At 48.1% G+C, this 18,479-nt stretch overlaps 1 protein-coding gene across 1 annotated transcript; it reads left to right on the top strand.

Moving 5' to 3' along the window:
• The first annotated feature begins 672 nt into the window (after positions 1-672).
• SF1 (splicing factor 1) lies at positions 673-15,825 on the top strand. Its single transcript, XM_036259440.1, is given in 14 exon segments — positions 673-954; positions 956-1,202; positions 2,900-3,028; positions 5,978-6,053; positions 9,574-9,726; positions 9,917-10,006; positions 10,361-10,544; positions 10,631-10,746; positions 10,850-10,957; positions 12,157-12,337; positions 12,597-12,870; positions 13,184-13,243; positions 13,364-13,543; positions 14,286-15,825. Coding segments are annotated over 14 exon segments (2,280 nt in total). The 5' UTR covers positions 673-810; the 3' UTR covers positions 14,624-15,825.
• The last annotated feature ends 2,654 nt before the right edge of the window (positions 15,826-18,479 follow it).

Here is an 18,479-nt window from a genome sequence, read left to right as displayed (position 1 = left end):
CCCCACTCCCCCCCCGCCCAAGAAAACAGGATGTCCTCTTCTACCTGCGGCGTCTACGGATCCCGTTTACAGGCACGCGCCGGAGCCGCCCCCTGTCCCGGTTCCGGGTTACCATGGGAATCGAAGACTGACGTCACTTAAGGCTTACGCTTCGGACTTTGGGATGGGCCGAGGGCCGGAAAGGCGGCTTTGCCCAATTTACGCATGCGCGCTCTTACTCCTCCCCTGCCGTAAATCTTATTCGGCCAGGTTTTTCCGCTGCGACCTCTCGCTTACTCCCAGTCGAACATACGACAGCCAATCTCAGGACACTACGACGCAACCGAGTTTGGCTGATTCCATCAAGTTCAGCTAATGAGAGCGCACTTGCGGCCTACGTCATAGTTTGCCCCACCCTAACTCCTCCTTCCTGGACTCCGAGTTCAGTTCGCGCAGTAACAAATGAAGTGCGCGCTGCGATACCTCCCAGCTCTCCAGGCTCGGCCGCCATTTCCTCGCCTGGCCTAACGGTCCGGCCAATCCCAGCGCGCATCGAGAAGGACTGAGGCTCCGCCAATCGGAGGCTGCTGATCCGACCTTTGCCTCAGCCCGGCCCAATCCAGGCTTCGGTTTCATCGCCCCCAGCCCGCCCCCGCGGCGCCCTCTCTCCTCCCTCTTTGTGCGTCTCGCGCCGCCGCCGCCGCCCGCCGCGTGAAAGAACGGGCTCCGCGCGTTCCGCGGCAGCGCAGTCCGGCCCTCTCCCCACGGAAGGTTCGCTAAGGAGAAGCCGACGCCGAGGAGGAGCCGCTGGTGCGGGTCCCCGGGGGCGCCATGGCTACCGGAGCGAATGCCACGCCGCTGGGTAAGCTGGGCTCTCCCGGCCTTCCCTCCCTTCCCGGGCCTAAGGGGGGCTTCGAGCCGGTGCCACCGCCTGCCCCTGGGCCTGGTGCGGGGCTGTTGGTGCCCGGGCCGCCGCCCCCCCCCGCCCGTGGGCTCGGTGGGGGCCCTGACCGCGGCCTACCCCTTCGCGGCGCTGCCTCCGCCGCCGCCGCCGCCTCCCCCCCCACCGCCGCCGCCGCCGCCGCCCTCCCCGGGCTCCTCGTATCCGCCGCCGCAGCCGCCCCCTCCGCCGCCGCTCTACCAGCGCGTGTCGCCGCCACCGCTGCCGCCACCCCAGCCGCCGCGTCAGGACCAGCAGCCGGGCCCGGCCGGCGGCGGAGGAGGTGAGTCGGGCCGAGAGAGTGCGAAAGGCGTCGCGCGAAGGGCCCGGCCAGCTGAGGGGCGCGCGGCGGCGGCGACGGCGACGGCTGCACGCGGCAGTGGCGCGCGCGCGCGCGCACGGGGAGGCCCAGGCGGAGGCGCCACGGGGCGCGCGGCCTGTTTCTCGTACCTGGAGTGCGCACGCGCTGGGGGGAAAGGGTGGGGGGAGTCTGAGCGGGAGGTTACTGTGCGCAGGCGCAGTGCTGCTAAGCTATGTGGCCGACTAAAAGTTGGGGGCGGAGGTCCCCAGTTGTTGTTTAGCCTCTGGTGTAGCGGAGCGGTGTGGAGGGAGTCGAGTTGGGTGGACTGGGGTGTGCATGTTAGGAGGATGTGAAAGAGTTAAGTGATGACGTGGAACATCCTCTTCCTGGTTGTAGAGAAGTCTGAAAGGGAAAAGAGTAACCAAGAATAGCTCCTCTATTTGTACTGCAGAGAACGAAAGAGTTGAAAGTCTTCAGGACATTGTTGGGTGCAATCTGTTGTGCTCTTTAGGGGGGCGGGGCTCTGTTCTTTCCCCCTAACCTCCCTAAGTTTATCTTAGAAAAGTCTGATACACCTCCTCTCATAGTTGGGGCTTCATCCGGGGCTTGCACCCCCTGGGAGGCTAAATGGCTTGTCTGTACCAAATGTGTAGTGAGTTTTTGCTTACATATTAGGAAAGGAGGATTTAGCTGTTATAGTTTGTTCTTTATGGAACTTTTTAAAAAATAATTTTATTGTCATTAAGAGAGAGAGGTAAAGAAAAACACTGATGTAAGAAACATTTGTTGCCTCCACCCTATGGGCCTCAACTGGGCTGGGGATCAAACCTGAAACCTAGGCACGTGCCCTGACGGGAATCTAACCTGTAGTGCATGGGAGGACACTTCAACCAACTGAGCCACTCTGGCCCGGGATTTTTTTTTTTTAACTTTTGGTATGTCAGACACTGTATCCAAATGGCCAGGAAAATGGAATACTGATCTCGACTACACTTTTGAAGAAAAAAGTGGTCTTGTTGAAGAAACCCACCATAGGTTTAGTTGAGTTCTGGCCCAGTTTGAAAGGTGAGGCGGTGAAGCTGGGAGGAGCCAGCAGTCCCCCAATATAGCTTTACAAACTTGTTTCCTTATTCTTTTTTTCCTCTCCCTTGGTCCTGTAAAACATTCATGGATGATGTAGTATATATTTTATCACTTTATTTCTTTATCTGAAGCTTTACACAATAAAATTTGTTACCTTGTTGCCCTGGCCAGTGTGGCAAACTTGGTTGGATGTCCTCCAGTGCACAGAAGTGTTGCTGGTTAAATTCCCCATCAGGGCACATGACTGGGTTTGGGATTCGATCCCTGGTTGGGTGTGTGCAGGAGGCAGCTGATTAATGTTACGCTGTTTCTATCCCTCTCTGGAAAAATCAAGCTGTTCTTTAAAAAAGATTTGTTACTTTGTTTACATACTTCACAGTTTCTCTGAAATGTTACCTTTTTGGACCCAGGTCCAGGTGCCCATATTTTTCTGATTTCTCAGGTTTGGTTTCCATTCTTTGCCATTTACATTTTAGGTCAAGTTCTCAGTTTCACAGTCTGCTTAGCTTTGTGTAATGTCTTAAGTATCCTGAACTACCACTTGGTAGTTGCTCTGGTGGTTGTATTTGCATCTGATGGTCTTTATTTGTCTTTAGACTTCCCAAATAAGAAGCGAAAGAGGAGCCGTTGGAACCAAGACACAATGGAACAGAAAACTGTGATTCCAGGAATGCCTACAGTTATCCCCCCTGGACTTACTCGGGAACAAGAAAGAGCTTATATAGGTAAATACACGTTCCGCACCCAAATGCATTTTCAGATTGTTAATACTTTGAGCGACATTTGATCCGTTTTAGGTTTGATACTTTAAAGTTTTCTTTTGAGATAATGTACGTCAGGTGTACTTTCAAAACTTTGAAATAATCCTCCAGTTTTTGCTCGTTGGGTCCTGCTTTTGCAGCTCCTTGTTATGGTCTGTTGATAACAGCAGTGTTCTCCCTGAGTACCAGGAAAGTAGAGGGGTCCATTTAGGAGTAAGAATAGTTCCCAGTTCAGAACCCCACACTTTTCAGCTGCTGTTATTGCCAGTTGATGAGGTGAGTGTCTTATGCCTCTCTGGACATGGCCCCAGTGGAGAACACTGCAGGTATTGTAAAACCAAGTACCTTTTTCACAGCATGGCCTTTCACCATAATTTCACATTTCTCCCTTTCCCTAAAATGTGGTCTTTTACTTTTTATAGGTACTTTCTGAAAGGAAAAAAAACTCAGTTTAATCAAACAGTGGTTCTGAAAGTGTTTGCAGTGCAACCCCTTTTTATCATTTTGTTGAGTTTAACCTTTCCTTCAGCATTTTTTTTTTTTCCCGGGGGGGTGGGTGTGGTCTTTGGAGAGCTGTCTTAAAATGAAGGCTCTTGCATTTACTACTAAAGAACTCTGCTGGGAAAGGGATACTGCTTGGATATAGAATAAGGTGGTAGGGTAAAAGATCTTACCTGTTGGGAAAATTTAAGACTTAAGAGTGACTATCCACAGTATAAATGAAATTAACCTCAAAACTACCTTTTTTGAAATACAAGGTTTTTTTTTTTAATGCAAGTTTGACCTTTATTCATGTACTGTGTAGCTGTCTCAAAAAAGTTCACTTGATAAACATTTCCTACTAACCAAATAAACACCCCGTTTGGAGTAAATTAGGGCAGTGGTTTTCTATATCTGTGAGGCATTGGCCTTCACAAATAAAAAACTTCAAGGCTGGCTTGTTATTCTTGAGGATCATGTCTTACATTTTTTAGACTGCTGAGAATTTTGAGGTATTGGAGTTGTCTAACATTCACCATACTAATATTTTCTTTCCCCTACTGTTCTTATTTACTCCCACCCACTTGCTTATATCTCTCGTATTAGACAGATCTGGATCTTCACAGCCTTTTGAAAATGTCCCTTGTGGAGAAATATCCCAAGAACACAAACTGACTTAGAAAATGGGAAAACAAACTCATTCCTTTTTTTTATCCTCACCTGAGGACATTTTTCCATCTTTTGTTCAGATAGAGTGGGAGGGAGAGTGAGGAAGAGAGAGAGAAACATCGACGTGAAAGGGACACATCGAGTGGCTGCCTCCTGCACGACCCAACCAGGGCCGGGGACAAACTGCAACCATGATACATGCCCTTAGCGGGAACCGAACCCGGATCTCTCTGGACCGAAGGCTGATGCTCTAACCGCTGAGCAAAACCAGCCAGGGCACAAACTCATTCTTTACATCTCTAGTTCTCTTCCTGTGGAGGGAGTTGATACACTGAGCCCTAAGGGCTATGTATAGCTATAATCAAAGCAGTTAGATTCAAAGATGGGGCTGATCTAGATTTCTATTCCAAGGAAGATGGCAACATTTTGATTTACTTTTAAGTGCCTGCTGTTTTCTCACATCAGACCCCACCACCCCTACAGTCCATGAAGATGATTTTTGCCTTGAGTTGTTGAGCGTAGTACTTAACTGCTAAGTCAACTTTTCTGGCATAAAAGAGCTTAGGAGCAGCCATGTGTCTTATTTGTCTTTCACAGTACACACTACCTTGCCCCCAATGTTTTTTAATGTTAATGTAGATTTTTGTTTCTTCAGAGTTTAAATGGGTGTGTGATATAGTCCTGTAGGATTTATTTAAATATAAAGGTATCTTGGGTTAAACATACATTAACCTGTCTTGGAGCCAGTTCAACTTTAACTCAACCCAGTAAGACTTGCTCTTATTAGAGATACCTGCCCAGAACTCTCAGATGCTACAAAGGTAAGAAATAGGTGGTGGTGATCTGGCTCTGCAGGTCCCATTATTTTGAGTAATCAGCCAGGTAGCATTTCCCTGGAGTCACTGAACTTTTATGAAACCCTCATCTCTCTTTTTCATGTACAGCCTCATTTGTCAAGGTCTGAGGGCTACACCATTCTTCTTGACCCACACTTTGAATCCTCTACACCCCTACTTTTACTCCCACATAAGGAGCAAGTCTAAAAACAGACTTCTTACATCTTTACCATTACTGGTTTATTAAGGTGTATGTATTGTCATCTAAATTTTGAATAAGAGCAGAAGGTATTGGAGATTCCTACTAGTATGGATCTGCTTGTACAGAAAGTATGTATGAACTCCTGTGAGGTGTTGAATTGGTTATTAACTGTCTTGTTTAAGGAATTTTAAGCCTGGTATCAATGAAAATAACTTTGCTCAACTGGTATTTTTCCTTGTCCCACGTTAATTGGGTCTCATATTGGGCTATGCTTAATAATTTAATGAAGAAAAATTATTAACTTTCAAGAGTCTTGCCCTCAAGAAAATAATTTGGTGGGAACCAGGGTATCGATGATAACGTACATGGTTTGGTTCTGGTTGCCAATTGTTACAGTAAGCCTTGGTAGGGGGGAGAGGTGAAACACCTCCTGATAACTGCTTTGAACGTTAGCCATAGTGAACAGTCTATACTGCTAACCCCTCTTCCAACAAACTGTTTGCTTCCTTAAGTGATAACCATTTTGAAGTGAAAAATACCTGTAGATGTAAATGGACTCCTGCCGATAGGTGGTTGGGAGTTTTTGCCTCAATGTGTTCACTGATCAGTCGTCCCTTTCAAAGTCTCCGAGTTCTTCATGCTTGTTGTTGAGATTTGAGATGTTTTTTGGTAACATTGTCTTTTTTCCATCCTTTTTTTTTTCTTTCCTAACCTGGTTTCTTCCAGTGCAACTGCAGATAGAAGACCTGACTCGTAAACTGCGCACAGGAGACCTGGGCATCCCCCCTAACCCTGAGGACAGGTTGGGAAACAGTTTTAACCAGCTGACAGTAACGCTTTTACCTTTTTCTCAATACATTTTACTGGTGGCAACATATTGTGTCAGTTCAATAAAATCCTAGTAAGACGACTGGTACTCTGATCATTCTGGGGAGTAGGGTTAAATTAGCAGTATATTTGGTCAGTCATCAGTTAGGAAATTGGAATGAAACTTAATTACCAGCAGAATAAAAAGTTACAAGAAAATGGACAGCTGGTTTCTAATTGGTACGCATGTATATTTTAACCTGATTTGCCCACCCGTAGGGACAGTGAGGTGGGCCATTAACCAGCCTTTTCAGTACTTTCTTTGGCTGAAAGCCCAGGATGTAGAGTTTTTCTCACAGGTACACGATGCAGGGATTAAAAACATTTTTGAGCATCACTGAATTTGAGCAGGTCAGAAACTCTCAGTCTGGTCAGCTCACTGCTATAATCTTCTTGCTCATGGTTTTGAGATGGTTTCAAAATAGATGAGATTTCTAACCAACTTCCTTCACTGCCAGTTAATTTTCAGCCTTGGCCATTGCCTGGAGTCTTGGGAGGGGCCAGAATATGCTCACCTTTAGCAACTGACCCTACAAACCCCTTTTTTTACCCCTCTTTTTAAGGGGAGTGTGGTCCTCAAACAGCTGTGGTCGTGTTACTTCAGTTTACAATTTCACCTGTGAAAAGAAAAAAGTCTATATCCAAGGGAAATGAACCTTTTTTTTTTGTTTTATTAATCCTCACGCAAGGATATTTTTCCATTGATTTTTTTAGAGAGAGGAAGAGAGAGAGACATCGACTGGTTGCCTGCTGCTTGGCCCCAACTCGGGCCAGGGATCAAACCCAAGTTTGAACGTAATTGAATCACAGGCCAACTTTCTTAACTGCTGAGTCAAACTGGCTAGGGCGGGAAGTGAACTTTTAAACAGGAATTTTATTGGCTGATTGTGGACTTTGAACTAAAATCTGGTCCATTTTATTAGAAGGGCAATATGTCTCCCTGTCAATGAAATTTTTCTTACTGCATGCAGTGTAATTAAAAACATTTTGCTTTAAAAGGAGAAACATCTGTAACAAAAATTAATTAATTAAATAATTTTTTGCTTTATTTATTTTTTTATCCTCACCCGAGGACATTTTTTGATATTTTGTTCAGATAGCGTAGGAGGGAGAGAGAGAGAGAAACATCGACGTGAAAGGGACACATCGAGTGGTTGCCACCCACATGACCCAACCAGGGCTGGGGACAAACTGCAACCGAGGTACGTGCCCTTAGCGGGAACCGAACCCAGGTCTCTCCAGACCGCAGGCCAATGCTCCAACTGCTGAGCCAAACCTGCCAGGGCAAAACATTTTGCTTTAAAAAGTAGTGTTTTTGGCTTTTGTTACCCAATTAATAGCTTGTTAAATCAGGAAGATGTAATGGTTTTAGAAGCCACTTTCATACATCTTTCTGTTGCCCTCCCTAGGAAACAAATATATTGACTTTAATACTTAAATTTTACTTATGTTATTTTTTCAACTGTAGATTTTGGTTGGAGGTTTGTGTTTCATATCTCTTGATTTTTTTTTTTTTTTTTTTTAAAGATTTGCATTGTAGATTGTAGACCACAACTGTTTAGTGCCTTTTTGGCCTTTTTCCCTTTAATAATACATCTACAGGTTACCAGGCAATTCCTTAAAAGGTTGAATTTTTAACACCTTTCCTTCCTGGAGAACTGGGATTAGAATTTAGTTGATCTATATGATGCCTACTCAAAGTGAAGAAGTTGGGCCAATCTAACCTTTAGTATATCAGCTTTTGCCTTTCACATTGATAATTTGGGAAGAGGTTAACCGTTGTGAGGCCTTTAAGTGACCAATTTGTACTGGTAAAGCTTGTTTTGGTGACTAGCTAGAAATGCTTAATTCTAGGCAGCTATCAGGTGGGAATTAGAAATGTCAAGTGTGCTAGAAATAAAACCAGAGCAGACTTTTTCTCCCTTGTATTCAGTTTGAAAGAATCCCTAATGCCTGATTGGTTTTGCTTTTGAGCGAAGGTTGGAGGGAAATGCATGAGTTTCTTACCTTAATAAGATTATTTCTTAAGAAGGTGTATTTTCAATATTAAGCCACTTTATGCTATTTTGATGTTGCTTAAGTTGCACATTTAAAAATGTTTTAAAATTGCGTATAGATTTAAATGTATAAGGTGATAGTCTAATAAGCTGGGGTATGTTTGCTTTTGTTGACTATTACTGGATTGTGCTAACAGTTTATACAAATGCTAGAAACGGAGGTGTCATTTAGCCGTCATTAGCCATGATCAAACCTGACCTTTTATTCCATCGTGTGTGTAACGGATGACATGGTTCCCTTTAGGCTGAAGACAGTGGGAGCAGCCGAGTTCAGTCCTTGCTCTCCAACTAGGCAAGGTTCTCTCAACTAAACCAAGGGTGTAGGAGTCTTGACTACTTTCAGGATGTTTTTTAAATAACCTGATACACATGGTCTCTTCCCTTCTTGCAGCTGCTACTAAATTTTCATTCAGAATATCGAGCTGTGGTCCTTTTTATAATCTTAACTCAGAATTCTAGGAGTGTAACTTCTCTTTTTTTTTATTACCGCAAAATCCAGCTGTGGTAAACTGACCATTTTATCATTACTATTTTTTTACTTGTAGCAACAGCATTTTACTCCTTAAAAAAAAAACAGAGAGAGAGAGAAAATCTGTTTTCTGGACTTGTAAACTCTGGTGGAGAATCATAGGTTTTCCCCTTGCTGTTTGCAGGTTCAGACCTTAGACCAGTACTTGACCAAATCTGCATTTGCAGCTTCTCTCAGAAGCTGCTTTAGCACTTTAACGTTTTTCTCTACTCAGACTCCCCAACCTCGAACAGCCAGAAACAGGTTGACTCCTGGGCCTTGGACACAGCCAGTCAGGCCATTGAAGGAAAAGCAGAGACGAAGCCTTGAACCATCTCTCTCCATTGTGGGGGCCAAGTAGCTGCATTAGCCTTGAGTCCTAGTTGCATTGGGTTAAAGAGCTCATACTTACTACGTGACAAGGGTACAGACACTTCCTGATAGGGCATGAGAGCTCTTCAAGAGTTAACATTTTACCTAAACTTGGGGTTTCTGTGGTTCATAAAATTGTAATATTGTAAAAAAATTTTTGCAAATGATAGAAAATTCATATTTGGCAAGAAGACTCCAGAGAGTACTGTCTTTGCCATTTGCAATCCAGAGATTTTTTTTTTCCTCCCGTGAGGAAGACAGACTTATTCCTCATCATTTTTAGAAAAAGTAAAGCATTTTTTTTTTCCTTTCTCACACACACCCCGGTCCCCTTAATGTTAAGCCAGCTTCCATCTCCCCATTCCACACGATCTTGAATAGCACACGTTATGGTCGGTTCCTCCGAAGAGTGTTGTGTTAGGGTCTGAGGCAGAGGGGCTGGGGAAGACTTATTATAGCCCATGTGGGAATGACGGAAAAGTGAAGGTAGAGCATTAAGGGTGGTCTGTTTCCCACAGGTCCCCTTCCCCTGAGCCAATCTACAATAGCGAGGGGAAGCGGCTTAACACCCGTGAGTTCCGCACTCGCAAAAAGCTGGAAGAGGAGCGGCATAACCTCATCACAGAGATGGTTGCTCTCAACCCTGATTTCAAGCCACCTGCAGATTACAAGTAAGCAGAGGGGCTGGGTCATATGGGACAAGGACACATACAGATTGTGTGTGACATGGTAGAACAATTTTGGTACTATTCACCTCTTACCTCAAATTGTCACCTGTACTTAACACATGGTGCCATGGGTTCTAGAGGAGCTATTGTCACCTCAGAAATGTGCAGAGTCAATGAGTCTTTTCTTTTTTAGACCTCCAGCAACACGTGTGAGCGATAAAGTAATGATTCCACAAGATGAGTATCCAGAAATCAACTTTGTGGGGCTGTTAATTGGGCCAAGGTAAGTAACTTCTAGCCTACAGGATATAGAACTCTTTAAGAACCTGTCAGGTGTGTTTATCTTGTGTCAAACTGGGTGCCTTTGGTGGCACCTTCCTGTTTTTGGTAGGACCTTCTCTTTGGCTGATCCTATGAGAAAATCTCTTTAACTTTTTCATTTTGCTTCAGAGAAGACAAATCTTGAGGATTGCTGTGGCTGACCTTAATTTAAGAGATTGTGTATCTCTTGGTGGGAAAATTTAGTTCTCTATACTTGTGGTTTTCTACCAGTGCTTGGTCAGCCTTCCTGTCTCCTCTGGTGTGTGAATTTGCATGTCTGGTATATAACAACTTCAGTCTTTTCTGTCTCTGATAGAGGGAACACATTGAAGAACATAGAGAAGGAGTGTAATGCCAAGATAATGATCCGGGGGAAAGGGTCTGTGAAAGAAGGGAAAGTTGGACGCAAAGATGGCCAGATGTTGCCAGGAGAAGATGAGCCACTTCATGCCCTGGTTACCGCTAATACCATGGAGAATGTGAAGAAAGCAGTAGAACAGGTGAGGGAGCCAGAAAGGAAGCTTCTTGCCAGAAATCTAGGTGGTGGTCTCAGCACTTATATAACTGCCCATTGTATCTCCATTAGATAAGAAACATACTGAAGCAGGGTATTGAGACCCCTGAGGACCAGAATGATCTACGGAAGATGCAACTTCGGGAGTTGGCTCGCTTGAATGGGACCCTTCGGGAAGATGATAACAGGTATGGGATCAGTTTAGAGGGCAGTGTACAAGAGACCTGAAGAACCTATCAAAGAAGGGGGAGATTGGCCATAGACCTTGAGTTGACTTTTTTCTCTCAACAGGATCTTAAGACCCTGGCAGAGCTCAGAGACCCGTAGCATCACCAATACCACAGTGTGTACCAAGTGTGGAGGAGCTGGCCACATTGCTTCCGATTGCAAATTCCAAAGGTGAGGGGCTGCAGTTGTGGTTTGCTTGGTAGCCTTGGTGTACAGGACAGCTCTATAGCACATTGGCTGGTTGCTAGTAACCAGAGGTCCCAAGAGAAGCTGTTCTTTCTGTGAATATGGCCTGTAATGGTGTGATTTAAAGCCCAGGATGAATAGAAACAGTCTGTATAGAACACCCTTATTTATTTTTTTTAATCCTCACCCGAGGACATTTTTTCCATATTTTGTTCAGATAGAGTCGGAGGGATGGAGGGAGAGAGAGGGAAACATCGATGTGAAAGGGACACATCGAGTGGTTGCCACCCACATGACCCAACCAGGGCCGGGGACAAACTGCAACCGAGGTACATGCCCTTAGTGGGAACCGAACCCGGGTCTCTCTGGACCGCAGGCTGATACTCTAACCGCTGAGCCAAACCGGCCAGGGCCAGAACACTCTTATTTTATTGTTCATCTTGAGCCTGGGAAAACTGGAAAATTACATCCTGGGTATGTGTTTTCTTTTGTTTGTTTTTTTTATCTTCACCTGAGGATATGTTTCCATTGTCTTGAGAGAAAAAGGAAGGGGGAGAGAGACAGCGATCAGTTGCCTTCCATACTCACCCCGCCTAGGTATGTGCCCTGACTGGGAATTGAATTCGCAACCTTCCCATGTATGGGATGACGTTCCAACCAACTGAGCTACACCAGCCAGGGCAGGGTATAAATGTTTTCACTGTGGCTCAGTATTAAATTAAGTGCCTATTTTGCTGCTGAAGATTGGTTTAAGAAGACTAAACAGTATAAGGGTTTTGACCAGTTGCAAACCAGCACTTGATGGCAACATTTTCCCAATTGGGGTGGCTTTGTTAAGGAAGTTTGGGCAGCTGTATTCCAGTTTTGCATAGATTTCCTTCCTCAGTCTGGAGAATGCAGAATTTGATGAAACTTGCTATTACAAAAATCCATACTTTCCTGGCTGGCATGGCTGATTGTGGCCTGGTGCTTACTCTCTCCCTGTTCTTGCCCCAGGGGTCTCTGGTGTGGCAAAAATACATGTAATCCCAGATACAGAGCTGGGCACATACTGAAGAGAGCTGATGAGACTTGAAGAAAGGATGATTCAGTTTGTTAACCTTTTCTCTCTGTAAATTCTCAGGGTAAAAGTTTACTTCTTAATAATTTCCCCTCTCTCTTTGTGTCCCCCACCCCACCTTTAGGCCTGGTGATCCCCAGTCAGCTCAGGATAAAGCACGGATGGATAAAGAGTATTTGTCCCTCATGGCTGAACTGGGTGAAGCACCTGTGCCAGCATCTGTGGGCTCCAGCTCTGGGCCTGCCAGCACACCTCTGGCCAGTGCACCTCGGCCTGCTGCTCCCGCCAACAACCCACCTCCACCGGTGAGCTTCAGGAGCTGGTTCTTGTGGCCTTGGCCCCCATCCTCTTTCTTAGAGACTGGGGGCTATGGCTAGGTACTTTGGGCAGAGCAGATTGCTGGACATGGCTGGCAACATTGTTCTTCCGGGATGTCAGGATGTTTGGGGACCTCACTCTGGGAAGATTCTGTCCTTGTGTTTTGGTCCTCTGGCATAGCCGAGAGAACAATGTTGCCACCAGGGGGAGCAGGCAGGGACATTGGCGGGAAATGCTCTCACATAGTCTCTCATGTCCACCACCCAGAGTCGCCCACCCTGGATGAATTCTGGCCCTTCAGAGAGTCGGCCCTACCATGGCATGCATGGAGGTGGTCCTGGTGGGCCTGGAGGTGGCCCCCACAGCTTCCCACACCCATTACCCAGCCTGACAGGTGGGCATGGTGGACATCCCATGCAGCACAACCCTAATGGACCCCCACCCCCTTGGATGCAGCCTCCACCACCACCGATGAACCAGGGCCCCCACCCACCTGGGCACCATGGCCCTCCTCCAATGGGTAAGTAAGTGTCAGACCAGAAACCTTGGGGCTTTGGGATAAGCAAGGGCTGTATAGCAGGTTGCTGCGAACTAGAAGCAGTTCTCAAAGTGGCTGAGTATTATACTGGGTCCCTTGTCAAGGCTTGGGCTCCAGGAGGAGCAAGACTCCATTTGGATTCAGGAAAGGATTTCTTTGTGGGGGTATCTTTCATAGAACTGCTATTACAAGGGTAGTGACTGCAAGCTATGTGCCTGAATAAGCTGTTGGTGGGGGTATCTTTCCTGATCAGTTCAAATGTCCTGCTAAGTCCCTGCTCTTTCCTTCCATCAAGATCAGTACCTGGGAAGTACGCCTGTGGGCTCTGGGGTCTATCGCCTGCATCAAGGAAAAGGTAATGGAGCGTGATATCTCCTCACTTAGGAGTGTCACTTAGGCCTGGGAATGAATGGGGGTCTGTTCCAAATCTCTTCTCCCAGAGGTCTCACCCTTTATTTCCTTTGCCTACCTGTAGGTATGATGCCGCCGCCGCCTATGGGCATGATGCCGCCGCCGCCGCCACCGCCCAGTGGGCAGCCCCCGCCCCCACCTTCTGGTCCTCTTCCCCCATGGCAACAGCAGCAGCAGCAGCCTCCGCCACCCCCTCCGCCCAGCAGCAGTATGGCTTCCAGTACCCCCTTGCCATGGCAGCAAAGTGAGTGGCATATTTTGGGCTTGTGGGGGTGGGTGGGATGGGGGGTAGGGCTGAGAGCAATGCGAGAACCTCACAGCTCACAGACCAGCACCTTGGGGTGAGACTCTGATCTCTGCTGGGGGTGAAAACAAAGGGCCTTGTAGCCCCTGAGGGGTCTTGGGGAGGAGATATGATGTTTGGCGTGGTTGTGTCTGGGGAGAGGTCGGTGGGGGACTGGAGGGGGACTTGCCATAGTAAGTAGGGTATCAGAAGTCCAGGCTCTCACCGGCTGAGTGAGCTGCTGGCTGGCTCAAGCCTGTGCATATGGCCAGGGGTGGGTGTTGCATGCAAGTTCTGGAGAGGGATGTGATTGGGGCCTGAGAGACTGCAGGGATGGGACCTGGCAGTGGGGAGAGTAGCTGTGGCCTTGAGGTTGAATGTGCCGTTCGGTGGTGGCGGCGGATGGGCGGAGGGATGTCAGAGCCGGTTCTTGTGTCTGGTACCTTCCTGTCAGCCCCTCCAGGGGGCATTGGTGACAAAGGGCTTACTCTGTTAAGCCCAGAGACCTTGAGGCTGACCCCAGGGTAGTCCTGCCCACCCCTCCACTCCCCATCACCAGGACAGTCCCGCCCGCCCGCCCCCCACCACCGTACAGCATGCCAAGCAAGGAGCAGGCGTCCCTCGCCCCAATCCCAAGGCAGCAGCCGCAGAGAACCGCGGTGTGCCCCCGCGCGTGTGACCTTGGGCTTCTTTACCACCCCAGATACGACGACTACCACCACGAGCGCTGGCACAGGGTCCATCCCGCCATGGCAACAGCAGCAGGCGGCTGCCGCAGCTTCTCCAGGAGCCCCTCAGATGCAAGGCAACCCCACTATGGTGCCCCTGCCCCCCGGGGTCCAGCCGCCTCTGCCGCCCGGGGCCCCTCCCCCTCCGCCGCCTCCGCCGCCTGGTTCCGCCGGCATGATGTATGCCCCACCTCCCCCTCCTCCGCCTCCCATGGACCCTTCTAACTTTGTCACCATGATGGGCATGGGGGTGGCAGGCATGCCGCCCTTCGGGATGCCTCCAGCTCCCCCACCGCCTCCACCACAGAACTAGACTTGGTTTTTTAAGAAAATATATATTATATATAGAGAGAATTGGTCTCGTTTAAACACACGCCGAACCTCACCATATGGAGCCAGACATTGGGATGCACGCATGTGATTGTGTGCACGCATGTGTGTGTGTGCACGCACCAGGCTGGGCCAAGCGACTGAGGACTCTTGGGTACGGGCAGGTGGTAGTAGGGGCGCCAGCTTGGGCTTTCCTGGCGCCCTGTAGCATCGAGTGTCTTCTTTGTCTTTCTCTCCTCACCCAACTCCCTTTGCCTCTCCCCAAACCGGGCTGCCAGGATCCCTCCCCGCAGCAGCGATGGCCCGAGCCATGAGAGTGAGGACTTTCCGCGCCCATTGGTGACCCTTCCAGGCAGACAGCCTCAGCAGCGCCCCTGGTGGACAGGATGGTTCGGCAAAGCAGCCTGAGTTATTTTTGTGGACGGAATCGGAACACGCTGGCTCCATATTGTGAAATTTTTATTAATTTTTTTCTTTTTCCTTTGTTATTTCCTTATCTCTTCCTTTCTTCAGACTCCGTCCAAGGAGATGCTCTCCCCGGTCTTCTGCTGCAATCAGATTCCTTTTCCTTTTCTCCATTCCTCTTCTCTTTCCAAGGAGAGAGGAGCAAATGGTTTTAGGCAAAGACCTTGGCCACTAATGTCAGGCTAGTTGGGATAGGGGTGTTCCTTTGATACTAAGATTTCCAAGGTGCCATAGCCATCCTGAGATTTTTTTTTGTTTTTAAGTGTGGGGTTTTGTCTCTGCTACCTTCATAGAGTAGTGGCTTAATCTCCAGGTCTGGGGTCCATATCCATTCTGACACCCTTGCCAGCAGTAGGTGTGGCTGCTCAAGCCACCTTGGGCTTGTCTGCAGACTGGAGAGTCGTTTCCACTTTGAGCCCCTAAGCTGCCTCATATTCCATTTGTTCCTCTCCTTCCTGGAAGGCTTCCTTTTCAATTTTCTTTTAATTCCAAATGTCTGAATGTTTTGCAGTGTCTAGGGTGTTGAGTCCTTTGTTTTTTGTTCTGCTCCCCCCACCTTCCCTTTTCATGGAGTGATTATGTTGACAATAATGTATAACGCGCGTTCTCTTCACTGGTTTATCTGCAGAAATTGCTCTGGGCTTTTTTTTTTTTCGATGTATGATTCAACACTGCGTTAAAGGGGGATGTTCCATTGAATAAAAGAGCAGTGTGGTTTTCTGGGTCTGTTTCTTTATTTTCTGTTAAACTCCCCCCCCAGTATCAGCAACACCAAAGTTACCTATGTTTAGCACCTGGCCTCTGGGGGACCTGTGGGAAGTTAAGGAAGCCTGCCTACTTCCCCTTGTGGCTTTGCTGGTGGAGGCAGGTTGTGGATAGCCCCATCACTTCCCCCTTGTGTATTAGTAGTCCCTCATTCCCCTGGTTCCTGTCCTTTTGAAGGCATTTCCCTGGGGCTTGGACCCCCCACATTTGCTGAGCTCCAGTTGTGATTTGTGCCTGGAAGCTGCCACCTGACTAAGGCCTTGGGCCTAGGGAGGTATCAGCACTAAAGGTCAAGCCAACTAATCCTGCCTGTCAGGCACAGAGCAGCTAAAATTAAAATTGCCAAGTGGCTTTTCTTTCTCTGCTGGTGACTTGCAGCCTGCCAGCACTGTAGGCTTTGGGGAGTGGGGGGGCGGGCAAGAGAGAGTGCCCCACTTTGTGTTTTGTAAGCACTTCCACTTTGCAAAAGGATCTTAGCCTGTGTTTTGTTTTTCTTTCAAGTCTGGATAGTGCCCATTGGGCACTAGAAAGATACATGTCTGGTTTTCTCAAGCCGGTGAGGTCCTCATCCCTCTGCACTGCTCCTGGGAGAGCTGTGTGTTAGAGCTAGCCCTTCCCTCGCTGTCTTTCCTCCCTTTGGGGAAGCTAAGGGATGGCAAGCTCCCACTGCTCCCAGCACCTGACCAGTGGGGACAATTCTGGCTGGGCTGTTTTCCAGCTTGAAGCTGGAGCAAAGCCCAGGTGTCTGGGCTCCATCCAGGGTGCTTGTCCTTTACTGTAGGCCTGCAGGGGTTAAGGAAGTCTCAGAAAATTCAGTGCGTTCCCTAACCCAGTCCTAAACCTCAGTCAACTAAAAGGAGGGGAAAAATCTTTGTCAGTAACTGATGGAATGGAGGCAGGGCTTGGGCATGGCTACCCTCTTTGACCTTGGCTTCACCTCATTGCTTCCCCACAAGCTTGGTTTCCCTGGTGGGCTCATTGGGCGGTTAATTAGCTCTTTGAAGCTCTGAAAGAGGCAAAGTGGCGCTATGTGGGTTTTAGAAATAAAATCAATAAATGACTTAACCACAGCCCAGCTATCTCCTCTGTCTTTCTCCCCTGGGGCCAGCTCCGTTCCTGTGCTCACTCCCTCTGTTCCCTGCCGTCAGCTTTTGTTAAGGTTTTGGAGAGTAACAAAGTGGCTGACGAAGAAATCAGTCTTGGGCCTTTCTCCAAGCAGCTCAAGACCCTGAAATGGAGGAGACAGCAGGAAGCCTTGGCCCTCAGAATGGCAGTAAGCTCCCTCCCTTTGTGGCGGAATTGGGAGATGAGGAATGCTTCCCTGCCCCCCCAGCGACACGGGTGGAAAAAGGCCTATGTGGCCCTATTGTTACAGAGGACCTTGCACCCCTTCTTCCCGCTTATGCTGCTGCTGAAGCATCCCCCCTGGGCATGTGCCCTCGCAAAGCTTGGTTGGTGAAAGTGCCAGTCGGGAAAGGTCAGCCTTAGGGCTCTGTTACTGAGACCCAGCCAAGGGCCCTGGAGAAACCCAGGATTGGTCCAGGGAAGGAGGCAGGATTTCTGGCGAGAAACCTAGTCACACAAACAACCATGAATTAGTTCAGGTTGGAGAATGTGCTTTTTTAAAGAGCACATGCAACACCACGGCATGAGCAGCAAAACTAGAAATGGTGCAGTTGGAGCCTTCAAGGTTTCGTGCCACTGCGTTGGGGCATCAAAGGAAAAAGAGCTTGGGAACCACTCTTGCAAAGAGTTGGGGGCCACTGACATGACTGAAATAACCCACAAGAAAGACAGCTAAAGAAACGAGTCAAGCCCTGGCCAACCGGTTTGGCTCAGCGGTTAGAGCATCAGCCTGTGGTCCAGAGAGACCCGGGTTTGGTTCCCGCTAAGGGCATGTACCTCGGTTGCAATTTGTCCCCGGCCCTGGTTGGGTTGTGTGGGTGGCAACCACTCGATGTGTCCCTTTCACGTCGATGTTTCTCTCTCTCTCTCCCTATAACTCTATCTGAACAAAATATGGAAAAATGTCCTCGGGCGAGGATTTAAAAAAAACGAGTCAGAAGTACATTTATTGCTCAGCTGATACGGCTCAGTTGACCTATCTGCTCATGTACCAAGAGGGTGTGGGTTTGATTCCTGGTTAGGGCCATGCCTGGATTGGGAACCCAATACTCAATAGGGGGCATGCAGGGGGCAGCCAACTGATGATGTTTCTCTTCATTGATGATTCTGTCTTTCTCTGAACCAATAAAAACATGTTAAAAAAAATAAAAGGTACATTTGTTTTTTAGTAGAAACGTAATGTTCCAGCCAGTTTGATTCCCGGTCAGGACACATGCCCAGGTTGCAGGCGCGATCCCCAGCAGGGGGCATGCAAGAGGAAGCCGATCGATGTTTTCCTCTCCCTCTGAAAATCAATAAAAAATTGAGAAATAAAATTAAAAAGAAAAAAAAAAATTTGAGAAATATGCCCTGGCCGGTTTGGCTCAGTGGTTAGGGCGTCGGCCTGCGGTCCAGAGAGACCCAGGTTCGGTTCCCGCTAAGGGCACGTACCTTGGTTGCAGTTTGTCCCCAGCCCTGGTTGGGTAGTGCGGGTGGCAACCACT

The sequence above is a fragment of the Molossus molossus genome, unplaced genomic scaffold (assembly GCF_014108415.1).
Source record: "Molossus molossus isolate mMolMol1 unplaced genomic scaffold, mMolMol1.p scaffold_m16_p_13, whole genome shotgun sequence".
Classification (NCBI taxonomy): Eukaryota; Metazoa; Chordata; class Mammalia; order Chiroptera; family Molossidae; genus Molossus; species Molossus molossus.
This window is presented reverse-complemented; position numbering and strand designations above follow the sequence as displayed.